This window comes from Podarcis tiliguerta (genome assembly GCF_965153285.1).
Source record: "Podarcis tiliguerta genome assembly, chromosome: 2".
Classification (NCBI taxonomy): domain Eukaryota; kingdom Metazoa; phylum Chordata; class Lepidosauria; order Squamata; family Lacertidae; genus Podarcis; species Podarcis tiliguerta.
Window position 1 is genome coordinate 108,415,623 of NC_139535.1, and position 23,708 is coordinate 108,439,330.

Consider the following 23,708-nt stretch of genomic DNA (forward strand, 5'->3'; position numbering starts at 1 on the left):
GATTTCCATCCTCAGCAGTTTGAGTTAGAGCTTTGTGAGCATGGCTGCAGCAGCAGCAGCAGCAACAACAACAGTTGATCCCTGTGGGCAAGACCTGGAGAAGGGATCCCTAGTGGATAACGGCAACATAAGCCAGCAATTTGCCTGTGAAGTTGCTCTTTGGCTCCCCAACCTATTTAGTTAAGGTTAGCCTCCCTAGAAAGTTGCTGTGATCACCCGTGGTGCCACTGGGGCAGGACTTTAGGGCAGAAGAACTCTGCTGACTTGGTGAAATATACTCGGAGTCGAGAGTGGATTTCATGCTCTTTATTCATCTCATAGTGGTGAGGAGGAATGGAGGTTCCCCCACAATCTCTGCTTTATATACATTATTTACACAATGGGCCCCACGTGATTGGCTAATTCCGGGATTCTCCTGTAGGCCAATCAGGTTGTGGATTCACTTCTAACTGGAGCTGGATTGGGTGGCTCCTGTGGACCAATCATACTGCTGCATTGTTCTAGGACCAATCAGACTGCTGCATTCTGAATCCTATTGTTCTAGGACCAATCAGACTGCTGCATTTTGGATCCTATTCAACTCAGTACATAACACTTGGGGAGCGGGGGTGACAGATTGAAAATACAGCAGGGTTGGCTTAACACATTTTGAAGTAAAAGAGGGAATATGCCTTGCTGTCTGAATTCAGTATAGAATCTAAAATTACCGAATTGCATCCCTGGTAGCGATCATAGAACCAGAAGTTCCAGTCATCTTACTGATTTATTCCCTTCTCAGGTTTTTATCCTGGATAACGACATTTATTATCAGCCTGGAGTCTCCAGCCGGGCCAAACGCATCACCACATCTGGACGCCAAGCAGTTGTCTTCAATGGGATTGCTGACTGGCTATATGAAGGTGAGTAGGTCAAGGCCCTATGAACACAGTCAGGAGTCCTGGGGCAGCAGTCTTCTAGGGGGTGGCATCGCCCCATCCGCTTTGCAGTGCCAAAATAACACAGTGGAATGCTTTCACACACCTGTGATTTTAAAAGTCTTGCCTTTACTTCTGAGGGCTTTCTTTTTTTTTAACAATCGAGCAGTGTACAAATTTTATGAAATAAACAAAAAATAGTTCCTCTCAATTCTCCTCTGAGTTCATACAGTGGTGATTAATGGCCATTTAGGAGCAAGGGACGCGGGTGGCGCTGTGGGTAAAAACTCAGTGCCTAGGACTTGCCGATCGCATGGTTGGCGGTTTAAATCCCCGCGGCGGGGTGAGCTCTCGTCTTTCGGTCCCAGCTCCTGCCCACCTAGCAGTTCGAAAGCACTCTTAAGTGCAAGTAGATAAATAGGGACCGCTTTATAGCGGGAAGCTGGTTCGCCAGAGCAGCTTCGTCACGCTGGCCACGTGACCTGGAAGTGTCTCCGGACAGCGCTGGCCCCCGGCCTCTTAAGTGAGATGGGTGCACAACCCTAGAGTCGGACACGACTGGCCCGTACGGGCAGGGGTACCTTTACCTTTAGGAGCAATTTGCACTTTCTCCTGTCTTTTAAGAACTCAGCAAAACATCGATAAAGGCTTAGTTCAGTTTAATTAAAGTTAAATGAAGCACTCCAAAGTGCAATGAAGTCCACTGGCCAGTTGTGTCTTCCATGGCCTGCAGGGGGAGCTATTTCCTTATTTAACCTTTCCAGAAATAAATATGCTGCTTTCAGGGATGGCATTGGTAGAACCGTTCAGAGTGACCTGCCTGTTGAGGCCTGAAAATAATGGGTGAATGAGAGGGGAGGGGTCTGAACAAGTAATCTAGGTGAAAGTAACAGAGACGCAGATGTTTTCGGAGACAAGGTGTGCCCCTTTGTGCATTCTGTGTGCATTCTGCATTTCTCATGAGGAAAGGCAGGTGGGCTCCAGCAGTCGTGGTTTACTGCTTGATACTCATATCTGATATCCCCCCTTGCTTCCAAGAGGAGATCCTGCAGACTGCCAGCGCTCACTGGTGTTCACCTGATAGCATGTGGCTAGCCTATCTTTCCATCAACAACTCCCTGGTGCCAAAGATGGAACTGCCCCAGTTTCTTGGAGGAAAATACCCTACCAGCCAACACTATCCCTATCCTAAGGTGAGTCTCACTTAGCTATATCCATAGCTGTCAACTTATAGATTTGAAAATAAGGGACCAGCAGCCTCGAAAATAAGGGATCAGCAGCCAAAATAAGGGATTTTCCAGGCACAGGTATGTTCAACTTCTGAGCCCCTCCGAGCCAAAGGCAGAAAGCCCAGCCAGCGACCAAACGAAGCCTCAAGCGGTGGTACCCACAGCGCAGCAACCCAGCAAAGGGAATGCAGCAGGGAAAACCACCGTCACCTCTCCGCTGGGAAGCGCTGAGCAAAGGCGAGTCCCCAGGCAACGCGGCCGATTTGATCGGCCGGCACAAGGCATGCAAGCTCCAGCCCGCAGTCGTTCTTAGACTCCTTATTGGGTGAGCTATGCAGCCAAGCAACACAGCTGGAGCCTCCCTCCTCCCTGGCCGGCAGGGAGGGAGGGAGAGGAGCTGCTTCCTTTGAAACCCGGGAAATTTAAGGAACATCATCAATAAGGGATAGCAGCAGGACACGGCACTGGGATAAGGGACTTTCCCGCCAAATAAGGGACAGTTGACAGCTATGCTTCTATCCTCCCCTACAAGGGGTGGACTAGAGGGAGGCCAGCAGTCACAAGGATGTTTAGGTGACCTTAGAGCAGGCATGGCCAAACTTGGCCCTCCAGCTGTTTTGGGACTACAACTCCCATCATCCATAGCTGACAGGACCAGTGGTCAGGGATGATGGGAATTGTAGTCTCAAAACAGCTGGAGTACCAAGTTTGGCTATGCCTGCCTTAGAGGAACCAACCAACCTGCAGGTTTTTGCTGGTCTAACTTTGCACATTTATCCTCTCAAACTGGGTGTGAGGGGAACCTTTGGGCCTCCAGATTTTGTTGAACTACAACTCCCATCAGCCCCAGAAAACATGGCCAATGGCATGTAGTTCAGTAACATCAGGAGGGTTAGGGTTCCCCACACCTGTCTTACACAGCTGTCCAACATCTCTGATGAAAATAGAGATGTCCTAAGGTAAAGCGGGATATTCCGGGATCATATCAGAAACCAGGATTGCTTCTGTAAATTCTGGAAAATAGGGACACATGGAGGGTCTGGTCTTAAGGGTTTGCGGGGCCAGGTGTAGACTCTTGGCACCTCAAAGCAAGAAATGAGGAACCTGTAGTCCTAAATATGTTGCTAAACTACAACCAATCTGCGCCAATCTGGGCCCATAACCTATTGGCAAAACCTATTGGTGTTCCGCAACTTTCCGACTAGTTGCAGGACCGTAGCCAGACCTAGCAGAGTAAACGCAGAATCCACGGAAGCAATTGGCGACTTGGCTGCAGACAGGATAGATGAAGCAGGAACCAGGAATTGTAGTTAGGTGTTTATTATATACAGTGGACTATTTACAGAAAAGAACACGGATCTTTTGCTAGCTCTTTCTGACACGACTCACAACTCCTACACTCACTGACACACTGAACTCTGAATACTGAGCTCTGAACACATTCCAGTTAGTAGGCCATTAATTATCACTCCCTTGAGAGAGCTTGACCAATCAGGGAGCTGTCTTCATGCCTCTGTTATCACCAGGCAGACTTACTCCTTCAGATTGCCTCCTGGCTGTCTGCCAAACCTTAAGTGACTCTGTGTGAGTAGCTGCATGTACACAGTTTCCCAACATCCCATTATCCCTAGCCATCCTAGCTAGTGCTCATGGGATCTGTAGTCCAACAACATCTGGAGGGTCACAGGTTCCCCATTCCTATGGAATAGGGTTTGCTTGTACCACAGGCCTGTCTATTAGTGCATCAATGCTTATGACTGATGACAGCTCCTGCTGTTGCATGTTGACCTCCCACCCTGATGTGTTCACATATTTTGTTCCTTGCCCTTGACTTCCTCCTGTCTCTCCACTTTCTCTTCTCTTCTCAGGCCGGACAGCCCATCCCTTCTGTTCAACTCTTTGTGGTGAACCTATCTGGAGCTCTTCACCTGCTGGAGCTCCTGCCTCCGGAATCCTTCCAGGGCAGGTGAAGGGGAAGGGCGGGTCGAGGTTGCCTGGTGGAATTTTGTTTCCCTTTATCCAAACAGCTGCAAGTTCAGGAAGCGTGTCCTTTGAGCCGTGTGGCCACACTTCCGATCCAAATTTGTTCCCCTTATACCCGGTGCTTTTTTTCTATTAAAAAAATGTTTAGGGGTACTCTCATTTTGACTCAAGAAAATCACCATTTTATAGTTTAAATCAGGAAAAATAAATACACAAAAGTACAAAGAGTACAAAATGTTTAGGGGTATGCGTACCCCTGAGTACCACTGCTTAAGTCTGTAAAAATTTGCTGCTACTATTGTTGTTGCTACTGCTGCTGTTTATATATATATATATATATATATATATATATATATAATTTTTATTGGTTTTTTTAACATATCTTTCTCAACAGTAATTAAACATACTTTTACATCTTATTCAAATTTTTGACTTCCATCAATCCTGTCAGAAAATTTTCCAATCTAATCTCTCAGTATGCATTTCTTATCTTCCCTATTACATTTCAAACTCATAACCAATATCTCTATCTTTTTCTACTTTGTAAACACTTCGGATATTTCTCCTTACAAAGCTTCTTATAGTCCTACTAGCGTAATTTGTTGATTACAGTTGCTCTTCAAATAATTCATATACTTCTTCCAATCTTCTGTAAATCTCTGGTCCCGCAGGTTTCGAATCCTTCCTGTCATTTGGTCCAATTCTGCATAGTCCATTAATTTCGCCTGCCATTCTTCTTTCTTCGGAATTTCTTCTTGTTTCATTGTTGCTGCTGCTGTTATTACTAGTGTCATCATCACCATGCTCTGTTGACCTCCCACCTGGACTACTGTAATATGATGTATAAGGGGCTGTGCTTGAAGGGTGATGTAAAAATTGGGGTTTCGCTTTTGCTGCCCAACTCCGCATTGGGATTCCGAGTCCCCTAAGTCCATGACTGGTCAGAGAAAAATGAATGGAGGCAGGATCCAGTGGAAAACAAGGCAGATATTTATTATCTCTGTTGCAACAGAGTTCCCTGCCCCCCTTCCAAGGAGGGAGAGGCCCTGAACAAAAGTGTGCAGGAACCTTTAAAGACATTGCCCTTAGCAAAAAACCACTCCCCAGTCATACATGTTGTTGTTGTTTAGTCGTTCAGTCGTGTCCGACTCTTCGTGACCCCATGGACCAGAGCACACCAGGCACTCCTGTCTTCCACTGCCACCCGCAGTTTGGTCAGATTCATGTTTGTAGCTTTGAGAACACTGTCCAACCACCTCGTCCTCTGTCGTCCCCTTCTCCTTGTGCCCTCCATCTTTCCCAACATCAGGGTCTTTTCCATGGAGTCTTCTCTTCTCATGAGGTGGCCAAAGTATTGGAGCCTCAGCTTCACGATCTGTCCTTCCAGTGAGCACTCAGGGCTGATTTCCTTAAGAATGGATAGGTTTGTTCTTCTTGCATTCTATGGGACTCTCAAGAGTTTCCTCCAGCAACATAATTCAAAAGCGTCAATTCTTCGGCGATCAGCCTTCTTTATGGTCCAGCTCTCACTTCTCACTTCCATACATCATACATACATACATCATAGGAGGCAATCTACAGCATAAATCCTGTCTGCCAGAATACCTGACAATAGTCACTGATTGCATTACCTGAGCAGCCTGGCAATTCTTTTGTGATGGTTAGTTCTTTAGTTCCTGAATCCAGGTGACAGGCTCACCCTATTCATAAACAATTATGCCCTTAAGATCAGATTTGTAAGTGAAAAGACAATGGGAAGGCTTTCCCCATTTGCCTCCCTTACTGTAGAGTAAGAGTTAAAGTGAGGTCATTGGGAGAGTCAGAATGGCTTCAGGATTGCTCTCCCATGCTATTTCAGACATATTTAGATATGTCTGCATTTATGAATATTTATTCTATATTGGGGGACGTGGGTGGCGCTGTGGGTTAAACCACAGAGCCTAGGACTTGCCGATCAGAAGGTCGGCGGTTCGAATCCGCGTGACGGGGTGAGCTCCCGTTGCTCGGTCCCTGCTCCTGCCAACCTAGCAGTTCGAAAGCGCGTCAAAGTGCAAGTAGATCAATAGGTACCGCTCCGGCGGCAAGGTAAACGGCGTTTCCGTGTGCTGCTCTGGTTCGCCAGAAGCGGCTTAGTCATGCTGGCCACATGACCCGGAAGCTGTACACCGGCTCCCTCGGCCAATAAAGCGAGATGAGCGCCACAACCCCAGAGTCAATCACGACTGGACCTAATGGTCAGGGGTCCCTTTAACTTTTTATTCCATATTGGAGAACTTAGAATTCTTATAACAAGGGCAACAGGTTTCCCACTCCTTTTTTAATGCATAGCGTCCAACAGGGGGTGCCAGCTTGAGTAAAATATTGTGGGGCCCAGGTAAGCCCCCCCTGCATCATCTATTACATGATGTGGTGCACACACACCATTTGAATGGGAATGCCCATCAGCTTTGTGAGGGACTTTGTTGTTGTTGTTTAGTCGTTTAATCGTGTCCGACTCTTCATGACCCCATGGACCAGAGCACGCCAGGCACTGCTGTCTTCCACTGCCTCCCACAGTTTGGTCAAACTCATGCTGGTAGCTTTGAGAGCATTGTCCAACCATCTCGTCCTCTGTTGTCCCCTTTTCCCGAGAGCCAGTGTGGTGTAGTGGTTAAGAGCGGTAGACTTGTGATCTGGGGAACCGGGTTCGTGTCTCCGCTCCTCCACATGCAGCTGCTGGGTGACCTTGGGCTAGTCACACTTCTTTGAAGTCTCTCAGCCCCACTCACCTCACAGAATGTTTGTTGTGGGGAAGGAAGGGTAAGGAGAATGTGAGCCGCTTTGAGACTCCTTTGGGTAGTGATAAAGTGGGATATCAAATCCAAACTCTTCTTCTTCTTCTTCTTCTTGTGCCCTCCATCTTTCCCAACATCAGGGTCTTTTCCAGTGAGTCTTCTCTTCTCATGAGGTGGCCAAAGTATTGGAGCCTCAGCTTCAGGATCTGTCCTTCCAGTGAGCACTCAGGGCTGATTTCCTTAAGAATGGACAGCTTTGTTCTTCTTGCATTCTATGGGACTCTCAAGAGTCTCCTCCAGCACCATGATTCAAAAGCATTATGGGGGCCTAGTCCCCTCAAATATTTTATTGTGGTGGCCAAAGTCCCTACAGCCCCTAGGAACCAGCTCCTATGGCGTCCACCACAGTTAGTCCACATGCAACCTGTAATTATTTACCTAACGTTTGCGGACTGAAAAAACGACACTAGTGAATGCCGGTCATATTTCCGTTACTGATCTCAGAAGAACGTGCAAAGTACAGCCATTGCTGTTTTCCCTTTCAAACCAAATTCTTTGACATCTCTCTGTGCCAGTCAGTTCAGAAGCTTTTTTTTTTTGTACTTCCTGTCCGGCACAGGGCAAGAATGCAAAGAAAGGGGCCTGGATATGCTGATCGCTGAACTTTTTGCCAAATGACCCCTGAGGGAGCCAAGACTGTTTAGTTTCCTCCCTCCCAAGCATGCTGGTTTCACTACTGCTCTCTTTCCAGGGAATATTACATCACCATGGTAAAATGGGTGGGGCACTCCCGGTTGGCTGTGCGATGGTTAAATAGGCCGCAGAACATGTCTGTGCTGAGTCTGTGTGAAGCTGCCACAGGGACCTGCACTGAGGTGAGCTCCGTTACTAAGTATTTTAATACACCTATATTATTTCGCTTGTAGGGACACGGGTGGCGCTGTGAGTAAAAGCATCAGCGCCTAGGGCTTGCCGATCGAAAGGTCGGCGGTTCGAATCCCCGCGGTGGGGTGTGCTCCTGTTGTTCGGTCCCAGCGCCTGCCAACCTAGCAGTTCGAAAGCACTCCCGGGTGCAAGTAGATAAATAGGGACCGCTTACTAGCAGGAAGGTAAACGGCGTTTCCGTGTGCGGCTCTGGCTCGCCAGAGCAGCGATGTCACGCTGGCCACGTGACCCGGAAGTGTCTCCGGACAGCGCTGGCCCCCGGCCTCTTGAGTGAGATGGGCACACAACCCTAGAGTCTGTCAAGACTGGCCTGTACGGGCAGGGGTACCTTTACCTTTATTATTTTGCTATGACATTCCTCTATCCCACCTTTCCTCCAAGGTGCTCTGCTCAAAGTGGCGTGCACCTGATTCTCCCCCACCTCACAACAACCTTGTGAGGTAGGTTAGGCTAAGACAGGCACCCCCAAACTCGGCCCTCCAGATGTTTTGGGACTACAACTCCCATCATCCCTAGCTAACAGGACTAGTGGTCAGGGATGATGGGAATTGTAGTCCCAAAACATCTGGAGGGCTGACTTTGGGGATGCCTGGGCTAAAAGATGGTGACTGGCCCCAACGGGCTCGATGGCAGAATTGGGGGTTTCACACCTGGTCTTCCAGGTCTTGGTATTTAACAGCTATACCAAAATTGTCCCTCATGTACTTCTGTGTGTGAGAGAACTGGGTTTCTCTGCATGGAGTCCGTACTATAGCTACCTTTTAAAAGTCTTTTTTTTTAGAAAGCCTTTCAAAATACACCTTTTAAATGCATCCTTTCATAAAAGGGGGGATAGAGGGTTCTAATTTAGTACCTCAGGGAGTTAATAAAGAATACAGGAGTGGGGTTGTGGTTGGGGGTGTAGTATGAGGTACCAGGGTGACGTTTTATCCTATTTTCTCTCAAACGCTTTGCTAACCACGTTTTGCATCCTCTTAGAGATACAAAGTGACTTCAGATTTCTGGGTGGACATGCAGGTAAGAGGCTTGAGATCATTTTGCTCCTTTATTATTCCCTATGCCAGGCCAGCTACATTCCCACATCTCATCAGGAAATTGCTGTTTATCTGTCAATCAACTGACATATATATATTTTTTTCTTCAAAATGTCCATGTCAATCATCATTGCAAACAAAAAATGACCATTCATTTAGCAAGGGATGTCAGGAAACCTAAAAGACCCAAGTTGTAAATGTTTGCTATCCAGAATAAGCTAGTTCTGCTCCCAGCTGATGGCAGAAAAGCAATAGCAGCTAAAAGAGACGCGGGTGGCGCTGTGGGTTAAACCACTGAGCCTAGGACTTGCCGATCAGAAGGTCGGTGGGTCGAATCCCTGCAACGGGGTGAGCTCCCGTTGCTCGGTCCCTGCTCCTGCCAACCTAGCAGTTCGAAAGCACATCACAGTGCAAGTAGATAAATAGATTCCGCTCCAGCAGGAAGGTACACAGCGCTTCAGTGTGCTGCTCTGGTTCGCCAGAAGCGGAATCTATTTATCTACTTGCACTTTGTGCAAGTAGATGGCCACATGAGCTGGAAGCTGTACGCTGGCTCCCTCGGTCGATAATTTTTTTAAAAAACAAACAAACAAAGCAAAACAAAAAGCAATAGCAGCTTGGAGAGGCCTTTGTGTGTGGAAGCAAACCTATTGCCAGCTTCTGATATTCTGGCCAATAAGTGCACAGCCACAGAGATGGTGGACAAGAACTTAAAAATGCCTTCTCCAAATTATTCATCCATTTCATAACATGAAATAATATCACTATATGTGTTTAGTTTTTCTGCTGGTTGTTTTGACTTTGGATAGTTCCTTCGGTGTGTCCTCGAGGGGTAGGGAACCTGTGCGGTCTTCCAGATGTTGTTGGATTTAATGGTTGGGGTGATGGGAGACAATATCTGGAGGGGCACAGGTCAGCCATCTTTGCCTCAGGCTGCGTCCACTGCAAGTACCAGGAAATCCAGGACCTACTGAATATTCACAGCCTGGCCCATGACCCAAAAACCATGAAACATTTTTTGCTTGGGGGTTGAGGAGTTGAGGAGAAACAGAGGACATAAGGCAACCCAAGTGGAGAGGGAGAAAGGGTTGGCTTCGCATGCAGAAGCACCATGGTTTAATCTTCGGCATATCTGTGGTAGGCCGGATAGAGACTCCTCCCGGAAGTCCTGGAGATCTGCTACCAGTCAGTGTAGACAGTACTAAACCTAGTGGACATCGGGTGGGGCTGTGGTCTAAACCACAGAGCCTCTTGGGCTTGCCAGTCAGAAGGTCGGCGGTTCGAATCCCCGCGACAGGGTGAGCTCCCGTTGCTCTGTCCCAGCTTCTGCCAACCTAGCAGTTTGAAAGCACGTCAAAGTGCAAGTAGATAAATAGGTACCACTGCAGTGGGAAGATAAACGGCGTTTCCATGCACTCTGGTCTCCGTTGCGCCAGAAGCGGTTTAGCCATGCTTTCCACATGACTCGGAAAGCTGTCTGTGGACAAACGCCGGCTCCCTCAGCCTGAAAGCAAGATGAGCGCCCCAACCCCATAGTTGCCCTTGACTGGACTTAACCATCCAGGAGTCCTTTACCTTTAGATGGATTAATGGTTAGGCAGCATCCTATGCAATGCAAACCCAGGGTGTTCGGAACCATGTAAAATAAATTAATCAATGTCCAGCCTGGCAGCACACTTGAGCCAGGTTTGGCAGGTGTCTTCATTTCCCACATGCCCCCAAGCGAGCCTCACTCTGAGGCCCTGTGGGAAATGAACGTGGTGGCAGCTAGACTCGGTTCACCCAGTGCTGCTCAGAGCATGGCTGCCTGTCACTACGTATAGTTACAGGAGGTCCCGGGTCAAAGGGGAAATACAGTGGTGCCTCGCAAGACGAAATTAATTTGTTCCGCGAGTTTTTTCGTTGTATGAGTTTCTGCGTCTTGCGAAGCACCACTGCATTTAAACACTGACAACGGTGGGGAGGGGCGGGGAGAAGCAGGACAGCTGCCGCAGCCGGTACCTCAGACTCACCCGCGCGTTGTGGCCACCGTGCGACGCAGCTGCTGGAGGGCGGCGGGGCTCAGGAGCGCGACTCCAGGGAGAGAGAGGTGCTGGTGGCAACGGCTCTCTGAGGGGAGCGCACGAGGGGGGTGGGCAGCGGCGCGAGGCACTAACTGTCAGCCGGAAGGTGGGAGGGAGCCGGAGGAGCAGGGAAGCGAGCGGGCGTGCGTGCAGTGACCGTCGCCATGACACAAGAGGCAGGGCCGTTTCGTCTAGCGAAGCAAGCCCTTAGGGAAATCCGTCTTGCGAAGCACCTCAGAAAATGGAAAACTCTTTCGTCTTGCGAGTTTTTCGTCTTCCGAGGCATTCGTCTTGCGGGGTACCACCGTACTTGAAGGGAGAATTTCGTATAGAAGGGAACCGGAGGAGCAAGCCAAAGTGGGCCTGGAGGCCAAGGTGTAAGCAGGGCTCCCAGTTTAGTACACTTAACTTGTTTCTTGGTGAGTTTACCTGAGGTGCCTAGAGTCTGTTTTTAAGAAGGACAGCCTCCTGGGCAACAGCATAACCACAACCTGGGTTAGGGAGGCACACGGGCAAAGGAGGGGGACGGCCCACACCCATCAGAGGTCTAATAATAATAATAATAAGGCAAAAACGTTCCTCTTTAACAAGACCTTTGGCTGATTGACATCCAAATGCCCTCTTTCCCCTATAATTTTTATTGAAGTTTTTCTGTGATACAAAACAAACAAATAAGCAAGGAAAGGTACATATACCGTCTCCGGTTTCAATTTATAGCCTTTTAAAATGTAATGGGTTGTTTTTGTTTTTATTTTGTATTTTCTGTTTTTTTATATTGTGATTTTATGTTGTAACTGCCCTTAGGGTATAGGGCAGTATACTAATAACAATTAATGATAATAATAATAATAATAATAATAATAATAATAATAATATCAAACACTCACCTGCGTATCCAGCAATGCATTCACATCTTCCTTCCTATGTATCCCAGCAAGGAATGCCTATCTTTTCTGAAGACGCCGAGACCCTTTTTCTGCCGGTGCCTGTGAAGCAAGGGCCTCGTGGAGAATTCCACCACGTCACCATGCTTTCCACGCAGGTAAATTTAGCTACCCGATAACCACCTGCTGTATGTGACTGCCAACTTTAAACCCCCCCATTTTCAGAGGAGGAACAGCTTCCTACAGAAGTTGCTGTTTGCTTCTCCATATGCCTGCTGGCCTCCCATCTTGTGCCGTGTCCCATGAGACATTTGAAAGCAGGATTGGGCAAGTTGTGCCTCTAGGACGGTGTGCTGATTTTGGCTGAATTTCATAAGGCATGTTTCAGGGGTACCTAACTTGGTGACTTCCAGGTGTTGTTGGACTACATCTCCCAGAATCCCTGGCCATAGGCCATGCCAGCTGGGGCTGCTGGGAGTTGAGAGCCCAACAAAAACATCTCCAGCGGGTACCATGTTGGCTGGTGCCTGGTATTAAAGGCACAGTAACCCTGTCAAGAAAAGCAAAAGCAAAACTTGGAAACTCTCTGTGGTTCACTGCATGGTAGTAATGGTGAAATATACTCAGAGTCGAGAGTGGATTTCATGCTCTTTATTCATCTCATAGTGGTGAGTAGCAATGGAAGTTCCCCCAGAATGTCTGCTTTATATACATTATTTACACAATGGGCCCCACATGATTGGCTAATTCCAGAATACTCCTGTAGACCGATCAGGTTGCGGATTCACTTCCACCTGGAGCTGGATTGGGTGGCTCCTGTGGACCAATCAGACTGCTGCATTCTGGATCCTATTGTTCTAGGACCAATCAGACTGCTGCATTCTGAATCCTATTGTTCTAGGACCAATCAGACTGCTGCATTTTGGATCCTATTCAACTCAGTACATAACAAACGGGAAAAGGAGGAACCACAGACTGGGCACTGGGGGAAGAAGGAAGACCAAAGGGAACAGTTAATAAGGAAACTGGAATGATGTGTGAGAGACATTATGCACAGGAAACTGGAGAAAAAGAGTGTGTCCATTACTGTGATCCTCAGCTCAGTCTGAAGGAAAATATTCAATATACAGTGGTACCTCGGGTTACATACGCTTCAGGTTACATACGCTTCAGGTTACAGACTCCGCTAACCCAGAAATAGTACCTCGGGTTAAGAACTTTGCTTCAGGATGAGAACAGAAACTGCGCGGCGGCAGCAGGAGGCCCCATTAGCTAAAGTGGTGCTTTGGGTTAAGAACAGTTTCAGGTTAAGAACGGACCTCTGGAACGAGTTAAGTACTTAACCCGAGGTACCATTGTACCATGAAACCCCAGCTTCCAGAACAATAATCATTTTCCATCTGGGATTCCTACCCCCACCCCTTTAACTAGACATGGACCCAATAGCAACCCAATATGCAGAAGTTCAGCAGGTGAATTTCTTGAGTTTGCTTGCGTTTTGCATGTCTGACTGCAGGAACAGAGGGGAACAGTGGCAAGAAGTTAGCAATAACACATGGATCGTGATGACACATGTGAGTCTTCTCTACCCCCTTCTTCTTTCTCCTGCCAGCCCAGTCGCAAGGAGAGCAGTGTACGCCTCCTGACCTCTGGGAACTGGGACGTCACCAGGATCCTAGCCTATGATGAGAACAGCAAACGGCTGTGAGTACACGGAGGCCATGGTCCTATCCGTTCCCCAGAGCAGCTCCTGAAGATGGAAGTAGGTGGGGAAAACTATGTCTCTGCTGACACTGTCCTTTTCCTTAGATATTTCCTGAGTTCTGAAGACAGGCTCAGCTCCAAACATTTATACAGGTGAGTATTCCAACTCATGGCCTACTAATAATGCTTGGGATTTATACAGCACACAAATAGGATCTTCTGTTCAGGGTTCCAGCTAACCAGCCATGCCATATTCCAGGAAACTCTATTCCACCATTGTTCCAGCTTTCTGTGTCTCCCCACCACCACCAGTCAGTATTTTGGGCCCATTAAGTATCCTCAATGCTCACTAAGCTATTTTTTCTTGTAACCACCTCCTTCTCCAAACATTTAGGGTCTGTTTTACCACTGAGTTTCATGATACTTCTTTCTACAAAGAAGGATGTGACAGATCCCAGTGTTTTGCCTCACTAATGGACTGGATGAGAGCCAACAAACTGAAACTCAGTGCAGATAAGAATGAGGCACTGTTAGTGGGTGGTTCCCTAGACCAGATGGGTGGGAGGTCGCCTGCTCTTGATGGGGTTACGCTTCCACCAAAGGAGCAGGTTCGTAGCTTGGGCGTCCTCCTGGATCCTTTGCTGTCGCTCGAGGCTCAGGTGGCCTCAATGGCCCGGAGTGCCATCTGAAGACGGTTCGGAAACTTCAGCTAGTGCAGAATTCAGCAGCCAGCTTGCTCTCCGGGGCAAGACGGTTTGAGCATATTACACCGATCCTGGTCCGAATGCACTGGCTACCAATTAGTTTCTGGGCCCAATAGGTTTGGACCTATAAAACCTTAAAGGACTCAGGACAGCAATACTTCAAGGACCATCTCTTTCCACATGAACCTACCCAGACCCTGAGATCATCTTCTGAGGCCCTTCTTTGTGTGCCTCCTCCTTGAGAGGTCCGGAGGGTGGTAACACGAGAACAGGGCCTTCTCTGCAGTGGCTCCCCGTCTGCGGAATGCTCTCCCCTGGGAAGTTTTCCTGGCGCCTTCATTATAGACCTTTAGGCGTTCCTTTTTAACTAGGCCTTGGGTTGATCTGATTTACATCCTATGCCCTTTTAAAATGTGTTTTTTGGGGGGGGCTATTGGGTTGTTCGGGACACGGGTGACGCCTAGGACTTGCCAATCAGAAGGTTGGCGGTTCGAATCCCCGCGACAGGGTGAGCTCCCGTTGCTCAGTCCCTGCTCCTGCCAACCTAGCAGTTCGAAAGCACGTCAAAGTGCAAGTAGACAAATAGGTACCACTCTGACGGGAAGGTAAACGGCATTTCCGTGCGCTGCTCTGGTTCACCAGAAGCGGCTTAGTCATGCTGGCCACATGACCCGGAAGCTGTACGCTGGCTCCCTTGGCCAATAAAGCAAGATGAGCGCCGCAACCCCAGAGTCGGTCACGACTGGACCTAATGGTCAGGGGTCCCTTTACCTTTACCTTTATTGGGTTGTTGTTTTTATTTTTATTATGTGTTTTGTGGTTTTATATCTTGATTTTATTCTGTGAACCACCCTGAGACGCCCCCGGGTATAGGATGGTATATTAAATAATCAATTAATCAATCAATCAGTCCCATGGTAGCATGCTGCGACTTGTTTGCAAAGCATTTTGAGGATCAAATCACTTGCATCTGCAAGTGAATCTCAAGAGGTGTCCAGAGCACTGTCTAGCCCTGTTACGTTGGATGACTTTGAGTTGGTAAGGCTCGAGGTTGTAGACAAGGTGCTTGGACCGGACAGGGCGACCACCACTTGCACTCTGAACCCTCTTGGCTGATAAAAACTATCAGTTAGAGGACCATAGCTGTCAACGTTTCCCTTTTTTAAGGGAAATTCCCTTCTTCTGAATAGGATTCCTTAGAAGAAAAGGGAAAAGTTGACAGCTATGGAGAGGACACCTCCTTCTGTCACCTCCAGGGCGGTGGCTAATGTCTCTTTACGAGAGGGGGTGGTCCCTGCCAGCTCGAAGGAGGCAATGAGAAAGCCACTCCTCAAGAAAGCCTCCCTCAGTTTGAAAATCTAAGTAATTACTGGCCAACTGCCAATCTCCCCTTCTTGGGCAAGGTTCTTGAGCAAGTGGTCATGGAGGAAACTGATTCTCTAGATCCATTTCAATCGGGGCCTGGTTTTGACACACAAACGGCTTTGATCACCCTGTATGAAGGCCTGTGTCGGAAGAGAGGCAGGGGAAATGTGTCCCTGTTAATTCTCCTCTACAGTGGTACCTCTGGTTACGTACTTAATTCGTTCCAGAGGTCCATTCTTAACCTGAGACTGTTCTTATCCTGAAGCGCCACTTTAGCTAATGGGGCCAACCGCTGCTGCTGCTGCGCCGCCGCCGCCGCCGCCGCACAATTTCTGTTCTCATCCTGAAGCAAAGTTCTTAACCCGAGGTACTATTTCTGGGTTAGCAGAGTCTGTAACCTGAAGCGTCTGTAACCCGGGGTACCACTGTACTTCTCAGTGGCCCCATCAAAGAACAGAAGTATCCCTTCCACACTAGAGGTATATAAGGGTCTGAATCTGGTCTAGAGCCTTGCTTTAAAAGACTGCCTGTTCTAATGTTTATGAGCCAGGCAAATAGTAAATTATTATTATTATTATTATTATTATTGTTATTATTATTATTATTATTAATTGAATTTATTCCCTGGGGGTCTCAGGACAGTTTGCAAAATAAAATCGAGATATAAAACCACAAAATAACTAATAAAAACAAAAACAACGCAATAGCCCCCTCCCCCCCCCCCCGGAAAAAAACAACAACATTTTAAAAGGGCATAGGATGTAAATTAGATCAACCAAAGGCCTGGTTAAAGAGTTTTTGCCTGTGTGAAATTGCTGTCACCTAGTGGCATTCAGGTGGAATTACATCCCGAATCTCACCCATCCTCCCTAGCCAGACTTTTTCATTCATTTTCATTCAGTCATTCAGGGAAAAGGAAATATTCAGACCGAAATAGAAAAATTCCACTGAGTTGAATTTTTTTTTAAAAAGCATTTTTCATGTGTTAAGGTGCTGCTCCTCTGTCAATTTCAATTAATGCATCTATAGCAGAATTTTCCAAACTTAGGTCTCCAGCTGGTTTTGGACTACAATTCCCATCATCCCTGACGACTGGTCCTGCTAGTTAACAATGATGGGAGTTGTAGTCCTAAAGCAGCTGGAGACCCAAGTTGGGGAAATCCTGATCTATAGGATGGGGATGCAGCAGGTTCCATCTCTGCCCATTAAGTACATTATTTTTTTTGTATGTGGTAAAATATCATTGCTTGTTTTGCATGGCACTTTTTCATATCTGTAGGTAACTATCCATTCAGTCCCAGTGATGTTTGTAACCAGGCTGGCTGTCATCCAAAAATCCCATGGAGGGCATCCGATTGGGGAAGGTTGGGTTATATAGGCTTAGCTGGAATAAGGCATGGGAACAGAGGCTTGAACCAAGAGCTTCATGGAAAAGGTAGGATCCGAGGAACAAATTATTTGAATGTCATAAGAGAAGCGGCATCATGAAGGTGCCCAACATCATTTGGACCGGATTCTCTTTCCTTAATTATTATTTTTTTAATAATTTTGTCATTTGAAACAAAAGCAGAACAAGAATGGGAGAATCAAAGGAGGAGTATTAGGATATCACAATTATTAGAGTCCAGTATATCCATATATATGGGACGCGGGTGGCGCTGTGGGTTAAACCACTGAGCCTAGGACTTGCCAATCAGAAGGTTGGCGGTTCGAATCCCCACGACGGGGTGAGCTCCCGTTACTCGGTCCCTGCTCCTGCCAACCTAGCAGTTCAAAAGCACGTCAAAGTGCAAGTAGATAAAGAAGTACCGCTCCGGCGGGAAGGTAAACGGTGTTTTGGTGTGCTGCTCTGGTTTGCCAGAAGCGGCTTAGTCATGCTGGCCACATGACCTGGAAGCTGTACGCTGGTTCCCTTGGCCAATAAAGCGAGATCTTATATCCTTATATCCTTATATCTTATTACCTTATATCCATATATAGCTCACTGTTCCAGTTCAGGTTTTCATATGCTTCTGTGCGTTGTATCCTTTGAACTTGATTTTCCAACATCCAACTCTAGTTTTCAATACCGCAGCGCTTCGGCTCACCATGGGTAATGAGGGCATCACTGGGGCTGAGAGGAAGCCATGGCACCCCCTCTGTCTTGGGGGTGAAAGGGAAAGGCTTCTCAATATGTCCTTCTCCTCCTCTTCCTGGGCAGCGTTGAACTTGACAGCTCCTTCAACCGCACCTGTGTGACCTGCGGCCTGCAGCCCGGCTGCTCCTTTGTAGATGTCCGTTTCAGCCCCAGGATGGGGCATTTTATATTGTTCTGCAAAGGTGGGTTTCGGCAAGGGAAGACAGGTGCAAGACAAACTTGTGGATTTACCCAAATACATATATTTAGATTTGCTTTTATTATGACATTTGGGCCTGACTGATGGAAGGATCAAAATTGTTAAGGTACCTTCCGCGATGGATAGAAAGCTGAAATGTTGATGCACGCACACTCTGACTGACAAGCATAGCTGTCAAGCGTCCTTTATTTGGCGGGAAAGTCCCTTATCCCAGCGCCATGTCCCGCTGCTGTCCCTTATTGATGATGTCCCTTAAATTTCCCGGGTTTCAAAGGAAGCAGCTCCTCTCTCTCCCTCCCTGCCGGCCAGGGAGGAGGGAGGCTCCAACTGTGTTGCTTGGCTGCGTTGCTCACCCAATAAGGAGTCTAAGAATGACTGGGGGGTGGAGCTTGCATGCCTTGTGCCGATCAAATCGGCCACGTTGCCTGGGAACTCGCCTTTGCTCAGTGCTTCCCAGCGGAGAGGTGACGGTGTTTTTCCTTGCTGCATCCCCTTTGCCGGGTTGCTGTGTTATGGGAACCACCACTTGAGGCTTTGTTTGGCTGCTGGCTGGGCTTTCTGCCTTTGGCTCAGAGGGGCTCAGATGTCGAACATACCTGTGCTCTGAAAATCCCTTATTTTGGCTGCTGATCCCTTATTTTTGAGGCTGCTGGTCCCTTATTTTCAAATCTGTAAGTTGACAGCTATATTGTAAAGTCCAAAAAAATTGCAGACAAATAGGAATGCCCTCTTTACTTACTTAAGCAGTCTTCAGATTTGGGGAGGATGGAATTTTCAGTAGGGCACACAAACTGTGTGCGTGCATTTAGATACACACACACATATACACATTTTATCTAGAGCCAGACGCTACTCAGGGCTGGCTATGAAGATGTTATCAATTCTTAGAGCAAAAAGAAAAGGGGGAAATGATAGATCCCTTTTTCAAGGGGTTCAAAGTCCAATGAAGGAAAGAAAGAGACAGATGGTCTCGAAGCAACACAACTCATTCACTTAAGCAAGTTCTGTATGCATGTAACAGTGTCCAGTTCTTATCTTGTGAATTGCCCAACATGGCCTATGGTTTGCTTACGACTGACCTGAGTTTTCTCTACCCCATAGGGCCAGGAGTCCCTCAAGTCTCTGTTCATCGCACAGCTAACCCCCGTGGTGAGTATCAGAAAGCTTGCTTTAAAAACAAACAAACAAACAAACAAACAAACAAACAAACAAACACAGTGTTAGTCTGATGGGTGGTGGAAAATATGATCTAGATACTTTCTGAGACACAGTATATTTGTGTTGTGGTTCTGATTTGGTAACTGAGAGTGTGCATTGGTTTGGCAAATCCGAACCCATCCGTCTTCATGTATCCAGTGCTTTTCTTTGCACTGATCTCTCAACAGATCACAGGAGCTGGTGTTTGGGGAGACAGTGTGGGCAATGTTCTCTTTCTGTGTGTCTGGAGCCTTGCTTTGAGCTGATCGTGGCTGATTTTTCTGTGTCCAAAGGGAAGTTGTCCACCTGGTTTTCTGCCCCAACCTAAAAAAGAGTTCAGGTGTTATTTGAAAACATATATGCTACATTGTTCACCTTGGACTCAATAATGTAGTTTACTTCCCTCGTGAGTTAAAAAACAAGGAGGAAACATGCCTAATAGCTGCAGTTAAGTCCTATCCCCTTGAATTCAAGGTCAGCTTTTAAAAAGCAGCCTTGCCCCTCGTTTTCGCAACATCCTGCGGGAATGAGTTCCAGAGATCTGCTATATTTGTGGGGGAACTACTATTTCTAAAAGGGACGCGGGTGGCGCTGTGGGTTAAACCACAGAGCCTAGGACTTGCCGATCGGAAGGTTGGCAGTTCGAATCCCCGTGACGGGGTGAGGTCCTGTTGCTCAGTCCCTGCTCCTGCCAACCTAGCAGTTTGAAAGCATGCCAGTGCAAGTAGATAAATAGGTACCACTATGGCGGGAAGGTAAATGGCGTTTCCGTGAGCTGCTCTGGTTCGCCAGAAGTGGTTTAGTCATGCTGGCCACATGACCTGGAAGCTACACACCGGCTCCCTCGACCAATAAAACGAGATGAGCGCCGCAACCCCAGAGTCGGTCACGACTGGACCTAATGGTCAGGGGTCCCTTTACCTTTACTATTTCTAGAAGACTGGCATCCACAACTGACTTGTGTAGGGAGTTGCCCAAGTGCTACTAACAGTGTTGGTATCTGTCTCATTCCTGGCTCCCAGACTTCCTTCTCCTGGAAGAGAACCGCCCTTTGCAAGATGCCCTTATGCATAAAGAGATGCCGTTGGTGGAATTCAGGTCGCTTCGACTTGCTAGCTACGGTGAGGATACAAAGGTTGTCCCTCTACTTCCCAAGCCCCTCACAGGAAGTTCATTGCATGGCTGTGATCATAAGAAGCATGCTACTGGATCGAGGCCTCTCCTCCTATATTCAGTCACATATTTTTTCTTCTTGTTTCCCTTACAACTCAGACCTGTCTGTGCGTGTGACCCTGCCGCCACCACACCAGTGTGCCTTCTGTCCATTGCTACTGCTGCTGTGAGTAGTGGGGAGGAGAGAGAAATAAGATTCAGATTGCATTTAAAGGCAAAGTTATCCAATCTGCACATTCCGAAACTAAACCAAAAATAACCCCCCTCTCTGGATTTTGCACTTAGTCTGTTTTGGCAACGTAGCTGTCCAACCGATCAGTGCTTATAAAAATGCATGCATTAGGAGAAAGCGTGCACAAAGATTTAAATCATGGGTAGGCAAACTAAGGCCCGGGGGCCAGATCCTGCCCAATTGCCTTCTAAATTCACCCCGTGAATGGTCCGGGAATCAGTGTGTTTTTACATGAGTAGAATATGTGCTTATATTTAGAAAGCATCTCTGGGTTATTTGTGGGGCATAGGAATTCGTTCATCCCCCCCCCCCCAAAAAAAATATAGTCTGGCCCCCCACAAGGTCTGAGTGACAGTGGACTGGCCCCCTGCTGAAAAAGGTTGTTGACCCCTGATATAAGTGTTAGTGGGAATGACATGCAAAAAAATGCCTTCTTGCAGAAGTGTGTCCATTAAGCAAAACTGCATACAGAAATGTGTTTATTGGGGGTGGGGGGTGGGATTACAGTAAGAAGCTGAATAATTTTCGGGCGGATTCCAAAAGAGAAAGTCCATAAACTGCTGCAGGAATGCGAAGAGCCGGATTTGAGACTGGAGAAATCAGAACTGCAACTGGCAGATCCTTCCATCCCTAGCTGTGAGTGGTATCCCAGCTTAGCCTTGCCTCCATGCCGTTTTGTCCTCACAGCTGTGAATTCAGTAATGAATCAGCAGGGAGAGGAGCAAGCTAGAAGATGTCTAAGTTGCTGCATCCAGTACAGATGGGGGGGGGGAGATAAAATGGACTGGGAGGGAGGGGGGAACCTGAAATTTTGACAGGGAATTATGGCAGAGGTACCTTTCCCCCCTGCTATCCCTGTGGAAATTTGTAAAAATAAAAATAAAAGTGCTCCTCCCCAGAGCTGTTGGTTTGGGTTCCACTTTAGGTGCAAACACATCCTAGGCCACTAGCTGGTAGGTGTAACATTAATCCATGTTCTAACCTCTGATTGCCTTTTTCCCCCAGCCCAGAATCCCCAGGAGGCCAGCTGGCCACTGAGGAATTCCACCTTGATTGGGACACCGTCCTGTCTAGCTCTTTGGGTGCTGTGGTGGTCCAATTCGATGCTCGGGGATCTAGAAACCAAGGACTCAAGCTGCTGCATGAGGTCAGCCGCCAGCTGGGCTCCTTGGATGTCAAGGACCATGTAGCTCTCATGCGGTAAGGACGCCTGAGCCTCACATTTTAATACTGTTGCTTAACACAGGACCGGCCCTGCTATTAGGTAGAGTGAGGAAGCTGGTTTTGGGCGTAGTCTGAAAGGGACGGCAAATCTTTTGCTAGTCAATTTATCGTTGTTCTATTTTTGCCAGCAGGGAGAGAGGCAGTTGTGGGCTTTTCTGTCTCAGGTGCCAAGTCACTTAGCCAGTCTTGGGGACAATGAACCTAGGGTTGGAAAGGAGACAGAAGCTCTGCCTCAAGCAGCAAAATGTCTTGGGTCTACAGCAGGGTTCACTGAGGTTTGGGGGCCAGTGGGCACATTTGGAATTTTGAGAGTGTGCCATGGGTGCCAGTCACAAAATGGGGGGCGGGTGTAGCGTAAAAAAAAATGGCTGCCACATCTAAAAGAGCAGAAGAAGACAGAATCAGCCCCCTTCAGTGGGGAACGTGCTCCTCCATCAGGCATCACTGTGCGCTCAAACAGAGAAGTTTTTTACTTCCTTCTCCTGCTCAGAATGGGAGAGAGGGTGGGTGTCCTATCTTGGCATCCAGTGAAATGTAGGCATGTTTAAAGAGGGGGTGTTCTCAGTGTAGGAGAAGCTGAGCTAATTCAACCAGGAACTGAGCAGGAAGAGCAAACCGTCTTTCGTGCATTATGGATTTTTCAGATGTTTACTGAGAACTTTTGTGGGCTTAATAGGAGGTCCTGGTGGGCACGCTGGTGCCCGTGGGCACCATGTTAGTGACCCCTGTTCCACAGGATAGATTATGGGGTGAGAGCCAGTAATTCCAAACCTATCTCCCGCTCCTGGGTCTGCATACTGGTTGAAAGAAAAGAAAAAAGATCACTACTTCCATATCAGCCAGTCACGATCATCCCTTGAGACAAGAGGCAGATTCAACTCTTTCTGCTTTTCCTATTTCAAAAGGGATTGCAGCTTTACTTACCGTATTTTTCGCTCTATAAGACGCACCAGACCACAAGACGCACCTAGTTTTTGGAGGAGGAAAACAAGAAAAAAAATATTCTGAATCTCAGAAGCCAGAACAGCAAGAGGGATCGCTGCGCAGTGAAAGCAGCGATCCCTCTTGCTGTTCCGGCTTCTGGGATAGCTGTGCAGCCTGCATTTGCTCCATAAGACGCACACACATTTCCCCTTACTTTTTAGGAGGGAAAAAGTGAGTCTTATAGAGCAAAAAATACGGTATTTGTCTCCACAGTCTTTCATGCAGCTGGAGATCTTTTTGTGCCAGGCATGGCGTGTATCCTAAATTGCAGGGCAATGCTATGTATATACAGTGGTACCTTGGTTTTTGAACATAATCCGTTTCTTAAGACAGTTCAGCTTCCGAAACGTTCAAAAACTGAGGCGCTAATTCAATAAAGAAAATTGAAGAAAACTCAGTGGAAGCTATTTGACTTCTGACATTCGTTCAAAAAACTGAAGCATTTACTTCCGGGGTTTTTGGTGTTTGAAAACCAAAACGTTAGACTTCCAAGACGTTTGAAAACCAAGGTACAACTGCATATATATACTCAGAAGTAAGCCCTGTGAAGATGGGATGCGGGTGGCGCTGTGGGTTAAACCGCAGAGCCTAGGACTTGCTGATCAGAAGGTCGGCGGTTCGAATCCCTGCGACGGGGTGAGCTCCCATTGCTCTGTCCCAGCTCCTGCCAACCTAGCAGTTCAAAAGCATGTCAAAGTGCAAGTAGATAAATAGGTACCACTCCGACGGGAAGGTAAACAGCGTTTCTGTGCAGTGCTCTGGATTGCCAGAAGCGGCTTAGTCCTGCTGGCCACATGATCTGGAAGCTGTACGCCAGCTCCCTCGGCCAATAAAGCGAGATTAGCGCCGCAACCCCAGAGTCAGTCATGACTGAGCCTAATGGCCAGGGGTCCCTTTACCTAAGCCCTGTGAAGTTCAGTAGGACTCACTCTTCAGTAACTGGATTTAGGTTTGCAGTCTGCA

General features: G+C 47.5%; 1 protein-coding gene across 1 annotated transcript in view; it reads left to right on the plus strand.

Annotated features, from left to right (window-relative positions):
- The window catches only part of LOC310671710 (inactive dipeptidyl peptidase 10-like), a 60,591-nt gene that overhangs the window by 24,787 nt on the left and 12,096 nt on the right, over positions 1-23,708 (plus strand). The window contains exons 8-20 of the mRNA XM_083428150.1: positions 779-899; positions 1,953-2,107; positions 4,012-4,109; positions 7,652-7,775; positions 8,824-8,862; positions 11,877-11,984; positions 13,439-13,530; positions 13,636-13,683; positions 17,800-17,918; positions 19,037-19,084; positions 20,155-20,253; positions 20,405-20,471; positions 21,543-21,737. Of these exons, the coding sequence (XP_083284276.1) occupies positions 779-899; positions 1,953-2,107; positions 4,012-4,109; positions 7,652-7,775; positions 8,824-8,862; positions 11,877-11,984; positions 13,439-13,530; positions 13,636-13,683; positions 17,800-17,918; positions 19,037-19,084; positions 20,155-20,253; positions 20,405-20,471; positions 21,543-21,737 (1,313 nt within the window). The remainder of the gene's footprint in view (positions 1-778; positions 900-1,952; positions 2,108-4,011; positions 4,110-7,651; positions 7,776-8,823; positions 8,863-11,876; positions 11,985-13,438; positions 13,531-13,635; positions 13,684-17,799; positions 17,919-19,036; positions 19,085-20,154; positions 20,254-20,404; positions 20,472-21,542; positions 21,738-23,708) is intronic.